At 40.1% G+C, this 21,067-nt stretch overlaps 1 protein-coding gene across 14 annotated transcripts in view; it reads left to right on the forward strand.

The window, feature by feature from the left end:
* NRG1 (neuregulin 1) overlaps positions 1 to 21,067 on the forward strand; it is a 1,138,183-nt gene that overhangs the window by 897,875 nt on the left and 219,241 nt on the right. For 7 of the 14 annotated variants that reach the window (XM_008979291.5, XM_003734591.6, XM_002807486.7 and 4 more), the window contains exon 1: positions 9,661 to 10,176. The exons of the other annotated variants lie outside the window; for them this stretch is intronic. In XM_008979291.5, the coding sequence (XP_008977539.1) occupies positions 10,077 to 10,176 (100 nt within the window). In that variant the 5' untranslated portion in view covers positions 9,661 to 10,076. Of the gene's footprint in view, positions 1 to 9,660; positions 10,177 to 21,067 lie in introns of those variants that run through there. 14 annotated transcript variants of the gene reach the window in all.

Below are 21,067 nucleotides of genomic sequence, written 5' to 3' on the forward strand. Positions count from 1 at the left end.
TGAATTAAATGTAAATTGTGAAGTATCTGCATACGTTTGTAGTCTATTCATTTTAATTTACATACGGTGGTTGTGTACTTTAAGAAGATAAAGACATGATTCCTGAGGCATCGTTACTGCATGGCAGGGAGACAAACTTCAAAACACATAATTATAATAATGCAGGTGTTAAACTGAAGATACATAGAGGGAATACACATATTCCACAGCCACTGGTTCCTGTTGGGTGCATCAGGAAATAAAACCAGAAGAGGCAAGTTTTGAGTTGAGTCCGGAAGAATGAAAGTTTATCAGGCAGAAAAGGGGAAGAAAATTCCACATAGTAGGAAAAACGTAGTTAAAGTCATAGAAGCAAGAAAAGATAGGAGGCTGGAAAACCATAGTTCAGTGTGGGCCAGGGCGCCGAGAATGCACAGGAGAAGGTAGAAAAGAGGTTGAGTGTTTATGCAGCAGTGAGATTGGAAAGGACCTGGCTGCCCTCTTAGGAGAAGTTTCTATTTCATAGCAACAAGAATCCAATAGAGACATTACAGGAAGGAATGACAAGATAATTGCTCTATTTTAGAAGATTATGGAAGCAGGAGGGGGAGTGGCTGGGGGTGTGAACTGAAACTGCGTTGTAAGAAGAGAATTTACAAGCACAGTCAAAGAATGAGGAAGAGGAGCCAGGACAGGGAAGAAGCAAGCCAGGTGATGAGAATAAAGGCTGTTCCAGAGCTGAACACTCTAGAATTGGGGGCACCAAATGGCTGGAGGCAACTGAGAGGAAAAGGAAGATGGAAGGAGGAAAATGAAGGATGATGCCTAGTTTCTGATGTTGAGCTGTATGTGGCTTTTTGAGGGGGAAGGGATGGAGATTAATAAACTGTCTTGGCGCGTGTTTAGTTTCAGGTAGTTAGAAGTAGAGGCTTGAGAAATACAGTTCAGAAAAAACTTGCAGCTGTAGGTAAACATTTGAGAATTATTAATATTTGAGACAGTGGCAAGTGAATGATGTTTTTATAGAATTATCATGTAGTTAAGAAGAAAATAGTTTTAAATATTGTGCCATGGGCATTTAAGAGAAAGTTAGGGAAAAAAAGATTTAGGAAAAAAGAGACAGAGAAAGAAGTCATGCCGCTGAGATTTTACTGTGAGTACCAGGAAAAGGTTTTAAGATGAATGTGTATCAATGTCCCTTATGCATAACAAGGATTAAAAAGAGAAGAGTTCAGATGACAATTAGAAAGGTACTAGTGAACTTTGAGCAGTTTAATTAGATTGGTGGTGAGCTGGAGAGGAGATAGAGTTCTTGAACTGATAAACAAAAAAGATCTCAGAGTGTTTGGTAGTGAAAGTAAAGGAAGGGTCAAAAGAAAGGTTTTTTTTTTTTTTTCTCCCCCATTGTTGTCATGGCTTCTTTGCTAGAATAGGGGAAGATTAATTGGTGTAACCCAGCAGTAGAGATTGGCAGGGCAGGTAAACCAGTAGGACAGAGAAAGGATAGTATGGATTAGGCTTTAATAAAATTTTCTTAGGGAAGAGGGGGAAAAGGAAATGAAAGAATGAGCTGAGAAAATAGATATTAAGTTCTTTACATTGCACTTCTGAAATAGAGCTATAGTTAGCACCAATAATAAATCCACGCTGATATGAATACTGGTACCTTGCTGGCTCCCACCAGTCTGCTTACTGTAGTGAAATAAAAATGATTTCCATGTCATTCTGTCAGACTATCTTTTGGAAATAACAACAACAAAAATGTCGTGCAATCAGAAAGCAAGAGACAAAGCACCTGAGTAAAAGCAATTGTCTCCTTCCACCTACAAAATCAGAACTTGAAGACACAAATCTCAGCTGTACTGAAATAATTTTTTATGCCTGGATATAACTGCTTTATGGGATCACAGAGACTTCAGTACACACTCTGGGACAAAACAGAGATCACTCATAAATGGTGATCCAAACGTATTCTAGGCATTCAATCGAATAAGGCCCAGGATCACCCCCAGAATTCTTCTCTGGGCCCCAAAGAATCCTACATACTGAACAAGACCCTGGGCAAGACCAGAGCTCCCGACACCATTTGAATTAGGTGGTTCCATCTTGCATCTATGGGAAAGAGTTGGAGCAAACCCAATCATTATGATTAAGCAGGAACAACAACATTTTCCATAAGAATGTAATCTTCTGCATGGTTGGTCACCGGTTATTTTTTGGACATCTATTTGGTTTCTGTCAAGTTAGCTAATTGTTCTGCTAAATCATCTTTAAAGATGACTTGCCTTCTTGAGTTGTTAATACTTGTGAAATTCTTTTCCCAAATGAATGAGAATTGAAAGACATAGATTCTTTTAACATACACATACACAAAAATTCCCCAAACATATAGTGTGTTGAAAGTCTGTTGCAAAGAAACTTGAGTTCTAGGCCAGGATCCAGGGGTGGAGATGACTGAAATATTCCACCAAGAACTTCACTCTTGGCTTTCACCTCGAAACTGAAAATCCCTAGTCAAGTCAGATATATGAAGTATTGCACTCTAACATGAGGAGGAACTGAAGAAAAGGGAGGATGTTTTAATAAAGATTTAGTAAGGAAGTTAGAAGGAATTATGTGGGAAAGAAGGAAAAGGAGTAATTGTGGTATTATTACAATACATGCCTGGGCCAGGTACAGAATCTGAAGGGTCCTTGTCTCACTCCATACAGCCTGCTATCATGATGACATTATGAAATCATTTCCTATACACCATAGTCTGTTTTGGAAATGCTTCCTACCAGGTGTCTCTTATGGAACATATAGAAAAAAGAAAGAGTTGACCTATTAAATTACTCTCGCTGTTCAAATATTTGAAGTACTAATTCATCACTCATGACATTCAATTTATACTTTAACATCATTATAAATTTAACAGGGTTGAATCTTTTCACAGTAATGAAGAAAGTGCCTTTTGAAAGGAAGGAAGATGGGAACGTTGAAGAGGCTCTTGTGGGCTCACTCTTAAAAGCCATCAAAGCATGTGAAGCTCTCTCTTGGTTGTATGATAAATATTCACAGAAAATGAGCACCAAGTATGTACGGAGAAATGCCTTGGCACTTGCTACATGAATATAGATGATGAGATTATAGTAAAATATTAGAGAAATTAAATGGAAACTCAAAGACAGTTCAAAGGTGTTTACGGGGTGTCACTTGATGAAATGACTCTGTGGGGATTTATCACTAATCTGTGAAGTGGAACATAATCTTACGAGGAGTGGAAGCTTACTTATATTATGCCCAGGACAAGAAGAGGTTTCCAACTCTCCTTCAACAATGCAGTGTTTGCCGTTTTTCATCCATTATCACTTTGTTAACCTATCTTTGCTAAAACTCAACTATTTTATGAGACCCTCTGACACCTCACATGAATCCAAGGGAGGAAATGAAGCCAATGAACGTAATCTACAGGTGAAAATTGCAGAGTGAATTCAGGAAAAAATAAGTAATTATGCTTCTTGGCACTGCCATTTTACAACCTCACCTTTTAGAGAAAGTGTTGAGAAATTACACTGATTAGTCCAGATTTTTATTTTACATATTTGTTCCTGGAAAGGCTTATTTTAACAGAAGTTATCTTAAAGGGTCATACCCAGTAGTATTATCATCATTATCAGTTAAAAATTTGACTGAATAAACCTAAGTACACGCACACTTCTGTATGTACAGTCTTATATATGAAATAAATTTTATTGATTCACGAAAAAGTGTAAAAAGAGGTTAAAACAGGATGCAGTGAAACAGTTTACAAAGGTAAGGAAAAGCTTTTCCAAGCATCTGAATGTCTCTTGGAGCCAGAATGTTAAGGGGAATTAGGCAGAGCCTGGTGGTTGTGGGGAAATTCAGGCAGAGGACACAGCTGGTGCAAAGGCACTAAGGCTGGGATGCAAGCCATGCAGGCCTTTGTATGGGAAGCAAAGTGAGATAAGGCTGGGGTGACCCACAGCCTCCTTCTTCAAGGGCACTGCCTAGAGTTCTGGGAAGCAAAAAGTGACTGGATTAAATTTGCATTTCAAAAAGACTCTTCTGACTCCAGTATGTGGCAAGATAATTGGGGGAAGCCATAGTCCAGGTGGAAGGCTTTATTATAGTCAAAACAAAAAAGGATGAAGGCTTGGATTGGGGCGGTACTTACTGAAGAGGCATAAAAGAAGGCAGAAGTCAAAATGACAGGACTTGGGGATGGGTGGGCCGCAGAGAGAAGGTGTCAAAATGATTGTCACAGTAGGTAATTAGTCATTGATTGACAGAAAGTGGTAATCTCTGAACTACGTTTTGTATCTTCATTCTATTCTTTTTAGGTTCATTCTATGAAAAGTATTTTGTGCTTACTAGATGCAAAGTACAGCTAGGAATTCTAATGGATAGCAATATAAAACGAATGGATAAAAGGATATATAATCTCTGCCTTATATAGGCTTATATTCAAATACAATGCTTTCCATTTCTAGTAAAGGGAATGAGAAACTATATACCCAGATACATATATATATATATAGACATGCAAATAAACAGATGTATACACATATATGTCTATATGTGTGTGTACACATACATATATGTAAGTATATACATATATTTGTAACATATACATGTCTAAATTAAGGGTATGTTGCCAGGAGATTGAGGAAGATAAATATAAATAATGCAGAGATCAGAAAGAGTAACTGAAAAGTTGTGTGGGATGATGCTCTCCTTAAAAGAAATTAAAATGCTTTCAGAAATGATTGTCTTAAATATCCACCTTATTACAGAAGCAATGTATGATGCTGGCCCTGTTTATTGGGGCCAGAAGAAAAAATGAGGCAATAGTATTTAGCAGTGTAACCATTTTTAATCCATGATATCAGTCACGACACTACAATCACGATAGTAATCCTATCATTAATAATGATAAACAATAATCATTAGTGTGTAATTTTAAAAATTCACACAAGCAGAAGACATAAACATAGATTTTATTTTAATGTTGTTTGAACATTGTCTTTTTAGCATTTTTCTTTGAATTCTAAACTCAAAATTTTATCATCAAACTGTCTTTACAACAGACAATATGATTAATTAGTAATTCTCTTAAATGTTTGCCAAATGGAGGGCACCATTTCTAGTTTTGCCAGGTTATCCTGCTGGTCAGAAGTGCTTTGCCTAATAAATTCAACTTGCATGTTGATGCTAAGCGTGTAACTGAACATACAGGACAATCGCAAATCTGTGAATTATTAAGCCTCCTTTCACCTCAATTTCCTCCCTCATAGGATAGTCTTTGCTTATTTCAGTTTTGTGTGTGTTCCTTTTGATTGCTTGTTAATGTCTCCTATTAGTAGTAATATTACGTAACAGTATTATTTAATCTCTAAAACAGTATATAATTGTCAGGTACCATTGCTGTAATTACGGCACAGATGTTAGAATATGCTTGGAATCACTAAAAGTGAATTTACCATGAACCTAAGAAGCTTATTCTCCCGGGCCTCTGACTTGCAAGCGCCTCTTTAATTTCTTATTACCTAAATTTGTATGTTTAATTTTATAGTATCTTTCTTTAAAAAGATCCCCCAAATTTTATGAGCTTCAGGTTCCAGAAAACTTATCTGATCTTGTTTTTCATATTGTCATATTTGTTTGTATGATTTTCTTATAATATTTAGGTTCATGAGATCAGAGACAATAGTTTATTTCTGTTTCTCTACTGCCTAGCTTATTACATTTATTGTTATAAGACAGGGTCTCTCTCTATGTCACCCAGGCTGGAGTTCAGTGGTACATTCATGGCTCACTGCAGCCTCAACCTCCCGGGTCTCAGGTGATCCTCCCACCTCAGCCTCCCAGTAGCTGGGACTGCAGGGGTGCACCAACACATCTGGTTGACTTCTGTATTTTTTTTTTTTTTTTTTTTTATAGAGACAGAATTCTGTCATGTTGCCCAGGCTGGTCTTGAACTTGTTGGCTAAAGCAATCCACTCATCTCAGCCTCCAAAAGTGTAAGAATTATAGGCAGGGCCTGCCTAGCATTTAGTTCAGTAAATGCTTGGTGAATGAATGAATCTTATACATGTAGTGGTTGTTTTGAAGTTGACTCTGCTGAGTGAGATTTTCTTTGCATTCATGCATCTTCATGAATGTCAACTTTGTTGCAAAGTTTTTAAAAAAGTAATCTTTGTTTAAATTATCTTAAGTTACTTGATTTAAAGAAGTTAAAAAGTATTTGCAGAATTCTAGATGAAAGTCCTATTATTGTCAATATACATAATATTTTACAAAAAATGCAATTTGTCTTCCTTATTTTTTCCATGTTTTAAAAATTTTCCTGGAGGATTTCCCAAATGAGATTTACTGAGAGAAAGAATATATTCAGCCAGCTTTATAGATTTTGTAGATTATAAGTCCTAAAAGTTAAGCCCAGCCAAGGAAAAATGTAGTGGCACAGGATTGTATTTCTTTTAAGCTGTTATTTAATATGACATCTATATTTTGCATTTCTCTAATGCTGAAGGTGTTTATTTTTAAACTCCCCACTCTTTTTATCAGGGGTTATGTTGACACTGATATATCCTATATAATACATGATCTAAGACCTGGATAATACAGCAGTGAATACAATTAAATCCTGAAGATATGTCATCATTTCTAAATTATCCAATTGTTTTTTTTTTTTTTCGAAAGCAAAAATATTTTCTCTCCTTTCTCCATACGTTGTTCTGGTCGGTTCAAGGTTTTTTGCAAATGCAAAAAAAAAAAAAAAAAAAAAAAAATTCATTGCTACTTCCTGACCACAGAGATAAATAATTTAAGGACAATTTCAAATTCTTGATAAATCTAATACATGTTTTAACTGTCCAAGAAATTGACATTTATTTGGTTAATCTTTTAGCTGGTCATAAATAATGTTATTACAACCCCTTAAAATTAACATTAAATACATTAGAAAAAACCTTTTGGATACAAAAAATTAGCTGGGCATAGTGGCGCGTGCCTGTAATCCCAGCTACTCAGGAGGCTGAGGGAGGAGAATTGCCTGAACCCAGGAGGCGGAGGTTGCAGTGAGCCGAGATTGCGCCATTGCACTCTAGCCTGGACAACAAGAGCGAAACTCCGTCTCAAAAAAAAAAAAAGAAAAAAGAAAAAACCTTTTGGACTGAGCCATGAATTTCCTGAGAATTCAGCTACAACTAAAATCTAACTCCAGAATCTGGATATGGTTCCAGAAAGGATCCTTGTCTTGCAATTACCATTTCATCATTTTTCCTTAAAGTCCCTTCAATATCTATTATTGCAATTTTTGTCCTTTTCCCCTCCATCACATCAAATCAAGGAAAAACAATTACTAAATGCTGATTTATACTCACCTTCCTCCCTTCATATTCATTCATTTCTCAAACCTAAAATTCCTGTAGGAATCCTGCTTTTATGTTTTATCTTAAAGGCACCACAATATGTGTAATCTCTTTTGTAGTCATGTATGCTTAATTCTGGAAGACTGTCAACTACCTTTATAGGTCCATTCAATGAAAATGTATCACAAAATTGTACGCTCTTCCACCAACCACATTGAAAAATGACTCTAACAAATGACCAGTAAGCTGTTTTGGGAAGCAAAACGTCTAGACCCTAAACAAAAGTGTTGGTATTACAGTATTTTCATAGAAATGAATTTTACTATTAGAGCCTTTTTTAATTGGGGAAAATCTTATTTAAAAAAAAATTCCTCCCCCAAATCTTTGCTTTCAGTCCTTCAGTTCTAACATAATGATATGTTTGAGAATGTGTGGTTAATGTATACTAAGCCCTTATGCTGTCTCACATCCTTGGGACAGAATATCTTTTTTGAGAGGACTTCTTTGAATTTTGCTATTTCCTGCTTACTGAGCATCGGCCCCCTCCTGGGAAAACTGAGATATTTCAGCCAACATTCAGTTTCCATCTTGCATTCGTCTCCATGGAATATTAATAGTGCTATTGAGATATATTCATCATCATCTTTTCTCTGCTTTTGCTTTTTTATAGCCCAGTGAAATGTGTATTTGGTGTTTTTAGGAAGGCTATCAGAAGCTATGTGGACATCAAAGTTTTAAACTATAATGATGGCAAGACTGCTAGGATATTTTTTCACAGTTAAAACCACTCAACAGAGTTTTGTTCTTATGGCAGTGCGAGTTAAACTAGAATAAAATTATTGTGATTTTAGAACAGTTTTAAAGTGAACATACATGCCTTCCTCCCTTCCCATCTACATATCAAGAATCTACATCAAGGAGACATCCCGGATTGCGCTTTTATTTAAATTGTGGCCATCAGAAAATGCCGTGAGAAGGTTGTGTGCAGGTAATGGTTCAGTTAGCATTAACACAGAGAATGGAAAACCAAGAGCAAGTCACTTTTAAAGTGAAGTAGTAGATTTTGAAGTCACCACTTCCCGACCACAACACAAGAGTATCTCACTGTAAATTAAGAGCCTAAGTTAGCCACAGCTGTGGTGTAAATCTGAGAATGTTTTCACTACATGGAGACAATTCCGGATCCTTCCGTGGTGTGTGCTACTCTGGTCTTTAACTTTTGTCCTTTGTAGCGGAGGGGTCAATGCTTTCTTATTTCCTTGCTTTTTAGAATTCTCCACCAGAGGGAGGACAAGGGAAGGAATAGGTTTCACGCGCAGTTCTGAGTAAAGTTTGAATCTGAGAAACCCACATTCACGAATTAACGATCTCCAGTTTTATGTCTTTATTCTGCCCCTCCCTGCTTGATTTTCCACTCGGCAGAGCGAAGTGACTTCCAGCGACTGCAGTAATTTTAATTATTCCCAGTCGCTATCTGAACTGTGTTTTTTAAAAGTTCCTCTGAAAATTAACTTGTAGTAATAGATGCAGTTTAGGGGCACTCCCTTAGAAGAGGCCAGGTTAGGTTTTAAGGAAAAGCTGCAGATGAGATTTCTAACAGGCGCTTATTAAACACACACACGCTCAAGGCGCAGACTCAGCACGAGAGCGCAACCTGGCATCCTTAAGGTTCGCCGAGCCCTTCCCGCGCACCTGAAATGAATTGTCTTACCTTAAACTCCCTTCCACCCAGAGTTTATTTTCACCTATGTGCGACAGGGCTTTTGCACTGAAGTGAGTATGGAATGAACCCTCGAACTTTTCTGGGAAGGCCACCAACGTTCCCCCGCACCCCTCCTAGGGCTCCTGACCACGGGACTCCGCTTGGGTCACAGGTGTGGGAGTTGCAAAACTTTTCTCTGCGCCGTCTTTCTCCGCGGGGAAGGGGACGGAGCAGCTCTCCCGGGCACTGCCTGGTTGCGGAGGGGAGCGGGCAGCGAGAGCCCCGGGTCTCCGCCTGGGTTCCCTGGTCTCCGGGGCGCTCGCCTCCGTCTCCGCGCAGCGTCCAGCGACCCCTGTCGGGGGTTCCCCGCAGCCGCGCCGCCGCCCCCCGCCCGACCCGCGCGGGAGGAAAAGGGGCTGCTCTCGGGAGCGCGGAGCCCAGGCTCCTCCCGGTGGCGTGTCCGCGCCTCGGGGTGGGGGTGTGGTGGGGAAGAGGGAGGGGGCGAGGCCAGGGGAGGGTGCGAAGGAGGTGCCTGCCTCCAACCTGCGGGCGGGAGGTGGGTGGCTGCGGGGCAATTGAAAAAGAGCCGGGGAGGAGTTCCCCGAAACTTGCTGGAACTCTGGGCTCGCGCGGAGGCCAGGAGCTGAGCAGCGGCGGCTGCCCGGACTATGGTAGCGCGAGAGGGACGGTGATCCCCTCTCCCCGATCGGGTTGCGAGGGCGCCAGACAGAGGCCAGGACGGGAGCTGCCAGCGGCGGGACCCAGCGGCGACTTCTCGGGGCGATAGCAGCCCCAAGAGCCAGGAAGAGCGCCCGTTCCAGGTGGCCGGGACCGCCCGCCGTGTCCGCGCCGTGCTCCCTGAAGGCGACGGGAGACGCCCCCGTGCAGCTCGAGCGCCTCAACCCGGCCGCTCGCTCTCCCCCTCGAGGCACAAACTTTTCCCAAACCCGATCCGAGCCCTTGGACCAAACTCGCTTGCGCTCAGAGCCATCCGCGTAGAGCGCTCAGTCTCCGGCGAGATGTCCGAGCGCAAAGAAGGCAGAGGCAAGGGGAAGGGCCAGAAGAAGGAGCGAGGCTCCGGCAAGAAGTCCGAGCCCGCGGCTGGGACCCCGAGCCCAGGTGGGTGCGCAGCGCGGCCCTGGTCCCGCTATCCTCCTCACCCTCCTCCTCCTCCTCGGGTGCCGTGGCCTCTCCCCCGTCTCCCTCGCCCGTCCGCCTACGCCCTGTGCTCCGAACGCCCGTGGAGTTGTGCGGTGCTCCCCCTCCTCGGGGCCGCCGCTCACCTGGGCGCCGAGTCCTACCGGGCGCCTACACCTAGAGCGCAGGGCAAGAAACAGCGGGCCCGGCCGCACCCTCCCAGGGTCCCGGGAGCGCCGCGCTCCCTGGCACGGCCCTTTCCCAGCGCCTAAGAGGCTTAGCCCAGCCGGGCAATGGGACCTGGGGTGCAGAATCCGAGGCTGAGTGCGCTGGTGCCCCGCGCCAGAAGCGCTTTGCACGGGGACCGTGTGCCCTCTAGCGGGAATCGCGGGAATGGGCCGCCTGGAGGGAGAGCCGGTCCCCTCGGGCGTGCCTGGCTGCGCAGAAGTGGGTGGTCGAGCTACAGGCCGCGTGGGGAGTTAGCTTCGGCGTTTTGGGGCAGAGGGCGAGCGACGTAGAGTGCGCGCCGGTTCATCCTGATTCAGTCCTGCGCTATGAAAACTCAGAGCAACGGCAGGGATTCCTAAAGGTCGGAGAAGCAGATGAAATCTAGACCAGTGCCAGGAATCACCTCCGCTCCAAATAAGTTGTACAAACTTTTGGTTTAACCGTTCTATTTTTCAAGACTTCTGCCATAAATATGGATAATTTACTTTCCCAAGAGCTGTCAGAAAGCACTCGTTTATCTGAATTTTTTAATCCATTTGTTTGACGGTTATCTTTATAATAAAATGGATTGAGGCTTTCTAGAAATAAATTTTATGTTTCATCATCAACACGAGCATGAGTGAGAGCTTTACCTTAGATGTCCCTAGGAAGCGCTGATGCTTTAGACATTACCTTGGACGGAAGAGGCATGTCGAATAAATACTAGTTTATGAGTGATTGAATGGTAGATGATAAAAGAGGGAAGGAAGAAGATGGGGGAGAATTTATTTTTTTGCCTCTGCAATTCTCAATTATTCTTTGATCCAGATGTCTTAAGTCGCTTCGCGCATACTCCCAACACACATTTCATAAAGTACTTGTGAAGAATTCAATAGTACTTGATAATACCGTGGCTATGGTAATACCGTAGAAGTATTTGTCTGTTCCTTGCTGGAAGAAAACAAACCAGATTTGCTTGGTTCTCTTACTGGTATCAGTGATAACATTTCAGAACCTGGTTTATTGGCAGCCACCTTCAGCAGAGTTTTGAGCAAAACCGAAATTGAACAGAGAGTAATTGTTTCACCGGTGGTCATTCTTGTGCTTGCTTCTTTAATAAGATACAGCTGATCATATTCACTACAATTACTGATCATTGCCCCTCAGGAGGGTGTATTGAATTTTTCCTTATTTTTACCCTATATTTTGGGGAGAGACTGTAGCATTTTTTTCAACAAGGTATAAAATTGGGGACCTGGATTAGTTACCTCCCTGAATGACTTTGTCTACTCTCCTTTCTGAGGTCATCATAGTAAATTACGGAGATTTCAGACCTAGCTCAAATCGTTGTAAAAAGTTATTTTGGGGGCTCTTGTCACTGTTCGTGGTTGTGTTCTCCTGTCTGCCTGCCCATTGCCTTCAGCAGTTTCTGTGGTCCTCTGTAGACGGTCTAATGAATTAAGGAGGGGCGAATGGTCTGAAGTAGCATCCTTTTCAGATAGGCATTTTGTTAACAGCCCGGAACAGAAACTTGACGAGTTCAGTGGGGCAGGGATTTAGGAGACAGGCATTTCTGTACCCTCCAGATCTTTTCTGCTAGGTAGGCAGCTGTCATGTGACTAGCTAATGCTCTCTCTTGACACAGAGCACCAGAGCTTCCTTGGTGGCTCTCATCTGCTTTCCAGTGGCGCAGCAGTGATTCCTGCTAAACCAGCTAAGTCCGTATCTTTAAGCGACTTCACTCAACTATCTTCCCTGAAAAATTGGGGTGAATTTGGATGTAGGTTAGTTTTTGGTATATTCATCTCCGTTTTCCACCAGATTATAATCTTTTTTGGGGAGGGACTTTTTACCCCTTCAAAGCATCTTGTGCTTTTTAAACCATATTCTTTATTTGATTAAAAAGAGTGATCAACAACTTGAAACCAGGTTTATACAGAAACACATGGCATTATATACAAGTGCTGCAAAATGTTTCTCTTCTTCCTTGTCATTTTCGTTATCATGGTAATCGCCAGTGTACTTTTCCATGCCTTAGGAGAACCCATACCTGATGACTATGATGGTTTGTGAGAGAAACCCACACCCTAGGTTACAGGCATCCTCAAAGGAGTGACCTCTAGATGCCATAACTATAGTATTCACACTTGCCACACCAGCCCAAATTAGGACTTATAAGGACAACTGTCCCTTGTCTTGTTCCATCTTAGTGCCTGTTAGTTACAAGTTTCACCCCTTTCTTTAAACAGTCTCCTTGATGATACATATGCAACAGCCAAACCTCTCCTTGGCTGTTTTAATATTGCCTCACTACAGTCAGGGGAGATATAATGGGGTGGGATCTCAGCCACTCAAACCCACTGTGTGCCACACATAGGCATAAACTCATCTGATGGAGGGAAATTTTCAGGGGGAAAGGCTTCTTTAACTTTCTAATGGCATGAGTGACTGATATGCAATATATACATGGCTATTTCAGAGCATCCACGTTTTTATGCAGTTAACTAAATGTTGCATTGCACACTATTGGGGCTGCAGATGTTCAACAGAATTATCTATTCCTTAATAATAGCTCTAATAGGTCCCAAGCCTTTGGAGTCATTGATTCATTTTCTTTGCCCAAAATAAGCAAGTGAAGAGTAGTCTTGAGTGCTGTATCCCTGATCCATATGCCAAGGGCCCTGTAACAGCCTGGGCTTCCTTGATGCTGGATCTCCCATAGCCAGTCTCTTTATCCTGATTCAGCTCAACAAACTTTTTCTCTTGAATCCTGAATTACAAAACCAGAGCTTTTTTTTTTTTTTTTTTTTTTTTTGAGATGGAATTTCTCTCTTGTCACCAGGCTGGAGTGCAGTGGAGCGATCTCGGCCCACTGCAACCTCTGCCTCCTGAGTTGAAGTGATTCTCATGCATCAGCCTCCTGAGTAGCTGGGACTACAGGTGCACACCACCATGCCCCGTTAATTTTTGTATTTTTAGTAGCAATGGTGTTTCACCATATTGGCCAGGATCAGCATGGTCTCAATCTCGACCTTGTGATCTGCCGGTCTTGGCCTCCAAAAGTGCTGAGATTACAGCCACTATACCCGGCTGCTTTTTTTTTTTTTTTTTTTTTTTGGTCAAATGGTACTTGACTCTAAGCTTCCTTTATGATTTTCTATTTGCTGATATATTGTTGTTACTCTGCACCACTACACAGAATTCTTTCTTTTTTCATTCTCCTCTTAAATAACCTGGAAAAAAAATCACTATCATACCTAGCCAGATTCTAGAACTATCCTGTCTCCCTTCACTCCTGGCAGGAGGGGCATTTGTGAGTATAGGTGGTGGAAACATTGAGAAACCTAGTATCCCAAATGGGTAGAAGCAGGCTGTGTGTTTCCCCAATGACATCACCCACCTGTTTCTCTCACTAAGTGGCTCTGCAGGCTGAAGTGCTTGTAAACATTCTTGGGTATAAAGTGCCCTGACCCTAACAAGGCAGCCTGTGTTTACAGAACAGGAGGAATGTCCAGTGATCTGTTTCAACCTGGTTACTTGTAACCACTTAGCCTATGTAATTATTAAAAACATTAAAGATTATTCGCAGAATGAAATAACACTTATTTTGCAGAATTAAAATAGGAAGAGTGGAAGAAGGTTGTATACTCAAACATGAATACTCCTCATATCATGAAATGGTCAGATAATACTGATGAAAAAAGGAGAACAAATATATATATAAAATCAGAAAGTATTAGACAAACGTGAACACTGAATATCTACTACATGCCAGGCACGGTCTGGACTCTTTTATGTTTATTAATGAGGGAGCTGCTATTTACTGAATTCTTACCATGTTCCATGCAGTCAAACAGATGTATATTGTGCATTTTATCATCTGTCCTTTAGAAAATAAGAAAATTCCTCACCATTAGGCAGCAAGATACCAGATGGCCTAGTCTTTAGCTCTTCAGCCATATTGCCTGGGTTTAAATCCTAATTTGACTGTTTCTTAAATATGTAGTCATGAGAAAGTTACTTAATCCTTCTGTGCCTAAATTTCCTTTTTCTGTAATATGGGGATCATAATAGTATTATTATGATCATGGCTTCATGAAGCTTAAGGGAAATAATCCATGGAAAACACTCTGAACACCAACCAGCATGTAATAAGTGCCCAATTATATTGGCTGTCTTTATAAAACTACTTAAGAAATGAATGTCTGTGTCTTTGCAAAGATATTTGAGGTAATTTCCAAAATTTACCTTTTATGGTAAGAAAAAAATCCAAAACTGACCTCAGATTACAGTAGGTATAAATATTAATATGTACTACCTGTAAAGCTAGAGAAAAGTGGGGAAGAGTGTCAAATTCCATAACTGCATACATATATAAAATGAAAACAGTACTGCATTCAATCTAAATATTGAAAGTAGAGTGAGGTGCAACATAATTTTATCTCTGGCAGGAAAATGTTGAGGTTTCAAGCTATGAGAAGATTTTGAAACATGACTCTTTTTCTGGCAACACTTAAGAGTTGATGCTTAAACCTCACTTTATTGTATAAAATACAGAATCTTCTCTTTTGGGACTCATATAAATTGCAGCAATTGAAAAACAAAAGTGTGCACCAGTGTGCCCTTCACTATCTTTTATTGAGCATAACAATATATTGCCAGCAGTGTTCATAGAATTGAGTGCAGGTGTTTCTAAATATAAACAAAAATAAAGAACATATTAAATCCACATTTCTAGCTTTTTATTTCCTTCTCAGCCTTCCTAGAATGGCTGTAGGTAGTGTTTAAAGTTCTGGGAGTGTGATAGATTCTTACCAAATCAGAGTGCTGTTAGCATTCTCTAAGTAACAAGTTAAATTTGATTTGAACAGTACTGATAGTTTATCATGTTCTGTTAGCACAGAAGAAAACAAACCAAATGCCAGAATTTGGGGTGAGTCATTTTATTTTCTCAGAGAAGCAAATGAATGAACTTCTAGTAGTTTCGTTAACTCTGGAGCTCTCCTCTTGACACATAGAAAAAAACAAAAAATCAAATCAGATAGTTTTAGCTCGAAAAAGGATTTACTTTACCCAGATAAAAAATATGCTACTACAATACATAAAATGAAGTGTTTTGAAGAAATGAGTAATGTTTCGGATTCATCCTGATTTTGTATGTGTCTGCTCTTATGTGTGTTCTTGCATACGTTTTAATAGATTTTTTAAAAAGCGAGCTACCAAAATACCAATAGATGTCAGTGTTTGTCACTTTAGAAAACGTGAGGTGTTAGAAAAAAGAAGAAATGGACAGCTTAATTTATTTTTGGTTTTAGTAAGCTACTTTTCAACAATTGACTAATAATACACTGTATATAACCCTGTTTACAAAACTACATTTTATTAAGGAAAATATCCATGTTCTCATCTCTTCCTTCTAAATATTAAAAAAAAGCCTCTGCAGTAAATTACCAAAAGAATTCAGAATGTAGGTAGAAAAAAAAGTTATCTTAAAAAAATTAGAAAACAAAATTATTTGAGAATGTCATTAACATGTTAGATTTCTTTTGCATTTTTAAACTAGAAATTAGATATGCACATTTCTTATGTTGCTCAGATTATGACTGATAAAGTGCATTTTTCGGTCCAAGTCAAGTGAGAACTGTGGAGTCTTGCCTTGCTATATAAGGCAGAGATAATCACAATTCTCTTCATTCTTCCTGTGCCCGGTGTCACCTTATTCTGGCCTCCAGAGGGTGCTCCAGGAGCATCACACTGCTATTCCCCAAAGACTGACTTCTTTTTTCTTCTTTTTTTTTAAGTTACTGAAGCATTCTGGTCTATCTACTGGAGGAATAGGGTCCCGATTCCATCCTTGTTAGCTGCCTCCACTGGAGTTTCTTTTCCAGCTGGACCTCATAGCCCTAATTCATTAAGAATTCTGAATCAGCATATTGTAAAATGTCATTCTGATGATGTAGATGCAGTGGTCAGCTTGCAAGGGGACATCTGTCAGATTAATTCCCTTTAGGACTTTCCCCCAGAGAACCAAGCATCTTTAAATACCTTCCAATCACCCCTTATAACAGCTCCTTCCCACTGAAGTAAGTGCACATGGTATCCACAAAGAGATTCAGTGCTATTTAAGAGTTTTACTCTGGCGTCGGAAACCCATATGTGAAAGCATCAAAATTGGACAAAAGATCTTAACTAACACATTTGTTTTCATCTCTTTGTATCCCTCTGTTTCCTCAACCTGGGGCAACAAATGTTTAGAAGCCCCAGTTTGATTGAATGCATGGGTTTGAGGGATTAATTCTTATGAATCATGGGCTGATATTTTAACACTGTCATAGAGCTATTGTTATTTATAGTTTACCTGCTTATGTTAATTCCACCCTGCACTTGTTATCTTTGACATGAGTTATTCTCAGGATATTACTCAGCTTCTCTTTCTAAAGTACGATATTGTTCCCATTGTTTTTTTGCTCCATGAAATCTATCGTTGATGGGAACAGCCTTTGCTCTGCCACGGTGCCCCAAACCTTTCATTCCATAGCTTCAATGGGCAGGCAACTGCCTTCTCTGGGCACCTGTGGAGTTTTAGTTTCAATGATAGAGAGTCACAGAATGTTTTATTGGATTGAACCTTATGAAATTGTCAATTTTGTAGGTCATACCTGGCTGAATATTGTCCACGTCATATAGTTTAATATTTGGACTTTGAAAAGGTAATTTGGCTTTGTTTATTCTTTACATATCCTTTAAAATAATGACAACTTTGAAAAAAATTCTAAGTTTTTGATAATTAAATACGATTGAAGTCAAGCATAAAAGAAATCTGAGCTAAGGATAATTGAAGCAGTGACATTTTTTTACAACCAAAAAATCAGCTCAAATGATATCCATATAGCATGAAATTAGAATGATGGAGTAACTAGCATTTTCCCTTGGAGAGAAAAGTAGTAAGTTTGTACCATAAAATATGACCATTTTTATTTGACCTATTAACAAACTGTTATTGTGCCTTATCTTAATCGCCATATTTATATAGAGAGATTACCGAGCGATGAGTAGGAAATATTGAAGATTGCTGAACAATCCTGGCTTTGGTTTATGGAGTAATAGGAAGAAAGAAAAATCCTTTTACTCACTTTCACAGTACGACATCAGTGCAAGTTTTTTAGTAGTTTTAATGTGTAAATTTTATCATCGGGTGAAAATGCATCTCATTAGATAGCTTATTTTATAAATAAAGTTCAAATTTATATGCAGCCAGGTTTTTTTGTTTTTTTTTAATTGTCGTTTTGTTTTTTTTAAGATAGAGTCTCTCTCTGTCGCCCAGGCTAGAGTGCAATGGCACGATCTCAGCTCACCGCAACCTCCGCCTCCCAGGTTCAAGTGATTCTGCTGCCTCAGCCTCCTCAGTAGCTGGAACTACAAGCGCATGTCACCATGTCTGGCTAATTACTTTTGTATTTTTGGTAGAGACAGGGTTTCACCATGTTAGCCAGGATGGTCTTGATCTCCTGATCCCATGATCCGCCTGCCTTGGCCTCCCAAAGTGCTGGGATTACACGCGTGAGCCACTGCACCTGGCCAGTACAGACAGTTTTTAAAACTGTATATGTTTATAACCCATCTCTTTGTTACATATAATCTCCCAATTTTAGAGACTTACATTGCAGATTTAAAGGATATCACAGTCTCTTTATCCCACAGGAAATTTAAAACCAGCCTTTACAAGAAGATGTCAAAATTCCAATTTGCAATGATTTTTTTTTCAGAACAAGTAACTTGTGTTATTATGTACAGTAAGTTAAGACAATTTTTCATTTCGGTTTTTTTTTTTTTTTTTTTTGAGACGGAGTCTCGCTCTTATTACCCAGACTGGAGTGCAATGGCGCAATCTCGGCTCACTGCAACCTCCGCCTCCTGGGTTCAGGCAATTCTCCTGCCTCAGCCTCCTGAGTAGCTGGGATTACAGGCACGCGCCACCATGCCCAGCTAATTTTTTGTGTTTTTAGTAGAGACGGGGTTTCACTATGTTGACCAGGATGGTCTTGATCTCTTGACCTCATGATCCACCCACCTTGGCCTCCCTAAGTGCTGGGATTACAGGCTTGAGCCACCACGCCCGGCCCACAATTTTTCATTTATTTATTAAGTAGGCAACATTTTTATGTGTATGCATCAAATCTGCTTTGATATCTTTTGGTATTTTATCTTTTTCTTCCAACGGAGTAAAATGGAAGTACAGTATTAGGATTATGCACAACATTTTATTGTTTAAAATTATAGTATTCCTTTTCTGTTCTGTAGTTTCAATTGTTTAAAAATAAGTAAAAAAAAAAAAAAAAAAAAAGAGGGGGTCTGTCTTGAAGCCCATGAGATGGCAGAGTTTTAGATACAGTTATAATAGCAGTCATGTTGAAAATTATTGTCATCTCTTTCTGGGGAAAATATTGAAGGCTGGTATATTGTCCCCCAAAGGATTAGATGCAATACAGAAAATAGATTATGATTATAATTTGTTTTAGTGAGGTCACCTTGCTGTAGAGTTGGAACCTTCCTGAGGGGATTGCTCATGCATTAACCATTTTGGGAAAGAGTAATGCTTACAGGAATTATGGAAATGAGCGGATGGGTTTGTCAAGAGGAAACCAATAATTTGAATACTGAGTTGAATGGAAAATGAAATACATGATTTTCCATATATTAAATTGAATAGAAATGGGAGACTCATGTCTTGGGGGTTTTTCTTTTTCTTTCTTTTTTTTTTTTTTTTTGAAACTTGTTGATAATATTGTGTGTTCCCAAGTGCCTTCAGCCTGACAGGAAGAAAAAATATCAATAGAAATAGTTACTTATTGTATTTTGGTATTTAGAAAGTTACAGTGGAGTTTTAAATGTTGTGCATATTATTTATGCCCTATCCAAAAGGAGAGTGATTCACTTGAAAAAGGCAGAAAAGATAAAGCCCACTGTCATTGTCCAGGAATTAGCAGAAGCTAAGGGAGAGCATAGGGTATAGTCTCGGAGGCCTCTACAGAGTCATCACTGTCTCAGACTGAATCCACACAAGGTTTCCTTGCCTGAAAGAGCCTTACATTGGACTGTGCATGGCCCAGGAAATATTACTTGCAGTATGCTACTGATTACAGAATAAATATTATGCATTAGATTTTCACTAAACTCAAAAATGCCCTGTGAAAACCCCATTTCTGCCTGTAGTGAATGTGGTTATGCTCTGTCAGGTGAAGACATGTTTCAGTGCTTCCCTTTACCTTCCATTAAAGTATGCTGATTTCCTTCTCCCTTATGAAATAGAAAAAGGAAGAACACAACCATCTTGCTGCTCTGCCTGGAGTGCACCAATATGGGAATAAAACTCTATAACCTGAGGGGGGTGGCAACTGTGTAACAGGGACGTGCATTTAGACATGTGCATTTGGGAGAGCTGCAAAGTGACTGTGGCTCTGACACCATGGGGCTCTGTGAAAGAGGCAGCCAAAGAAGACCTGAAGGCTCTTCTTGTCATTTTAGATATGTGATTTCATGAAGTTACTGTTGACCTTAAAGTGGATGCCCTTTTGGGATTTGTGTCTGTGCATTTCATCCACAGCTGGATGGCATAGTTGCTGAGTAATCCTGTTGCTCTTGAGCAGTGTAAATTACAACTGTGGCTGGGCATGTGGCGCATGCCTGTAATCCCAACACTTTGGGACACCAAAGTGGGAGATTTTTTTTTTTTTTTTTTTGATGGGGGGGAATGGAGTCTCTCTCTGTTGCCTAGGCTGCAGTGCAGTGGTGTGATCTCAGCTCACTGCAACCTCCACCTCTCAGGTTCAAGCGATTCTTCTGCCTCATCTTCTGAGTAGCTGGGACTACAACTGCATGCACCACGTCTGACTAATTTTTTGTATTTTTAGTAGAGACAAGGTTTCACCATGTTAGTCAGGATAGTCTTGATCTCCAAACCTTGTGATTTGCCTGCCTCAGCCTCCCAAAGTGCTGGGATTATAGACGTGAACTGCCGTCCCCAGCCCAAGGTATATCTTTTGAAGTCGGAGATTCAAGATCAGCCTGCACAACACAGGAGTCCTCATCTCTACTAAAAATCCAACAAATTAGCCAGTTCATGGTGGTGTGTGCTTGTGGTCCCAGCTACTCAGGAAGCTGAGACAGGAGGATTGCTTGAGCCCAGGAGGTTGAGCCTGTACTGAACAATTGTGATCACACCACTGTACTCCAGCCTAGGTGACAGTGCGAGACTTAGCTCAGCAAAAAAAAAAAGTTACACTTGTGTCAAGAGAACAATTTACTTACCCCCCAAATTGTCTTGGAATTATCACAGTAATTTACAGAGAGAACTAACCCTTCGGAAAGTTCAGTGTTTTGCTAGTATTAGTATGTCATCTCACTCTAAAATGTAAAAAAAAAAAAAAAAAAAAAAAAAAGTCACTACGCAGATCTTACAAGAATAGTCTTTGATTATAAATACAGCAATTCTTTGTTGAAAACTCCCTTGACAAATTAAGCCAATAATGGACGTTCTAATAATTGTCATGTTTTATAGTATATTTGTAACTAAAAGCCTCTTATTTGAATAATGACTGATGCTTTCATGGAAGAAGTTATTCTTTTTCTGGTCACTCTAGAAAATAAGAAATAGGAAATGGTTGCA

Source organism: Callithrix jacchus, chromosome 13 (assembly GCF_049354715.1).
Source record: "Callithrix jacchus isolate 240 chromosome 13, calJac240_pri, whole genome shotgun sequence".
In the NCBI taxonomy this organism is placed as follows: Eukaryota; Metazoa; Chordata; class Mammalia; order Primates; family Cebidae; genus Callithrix; species Callithrix jacchus.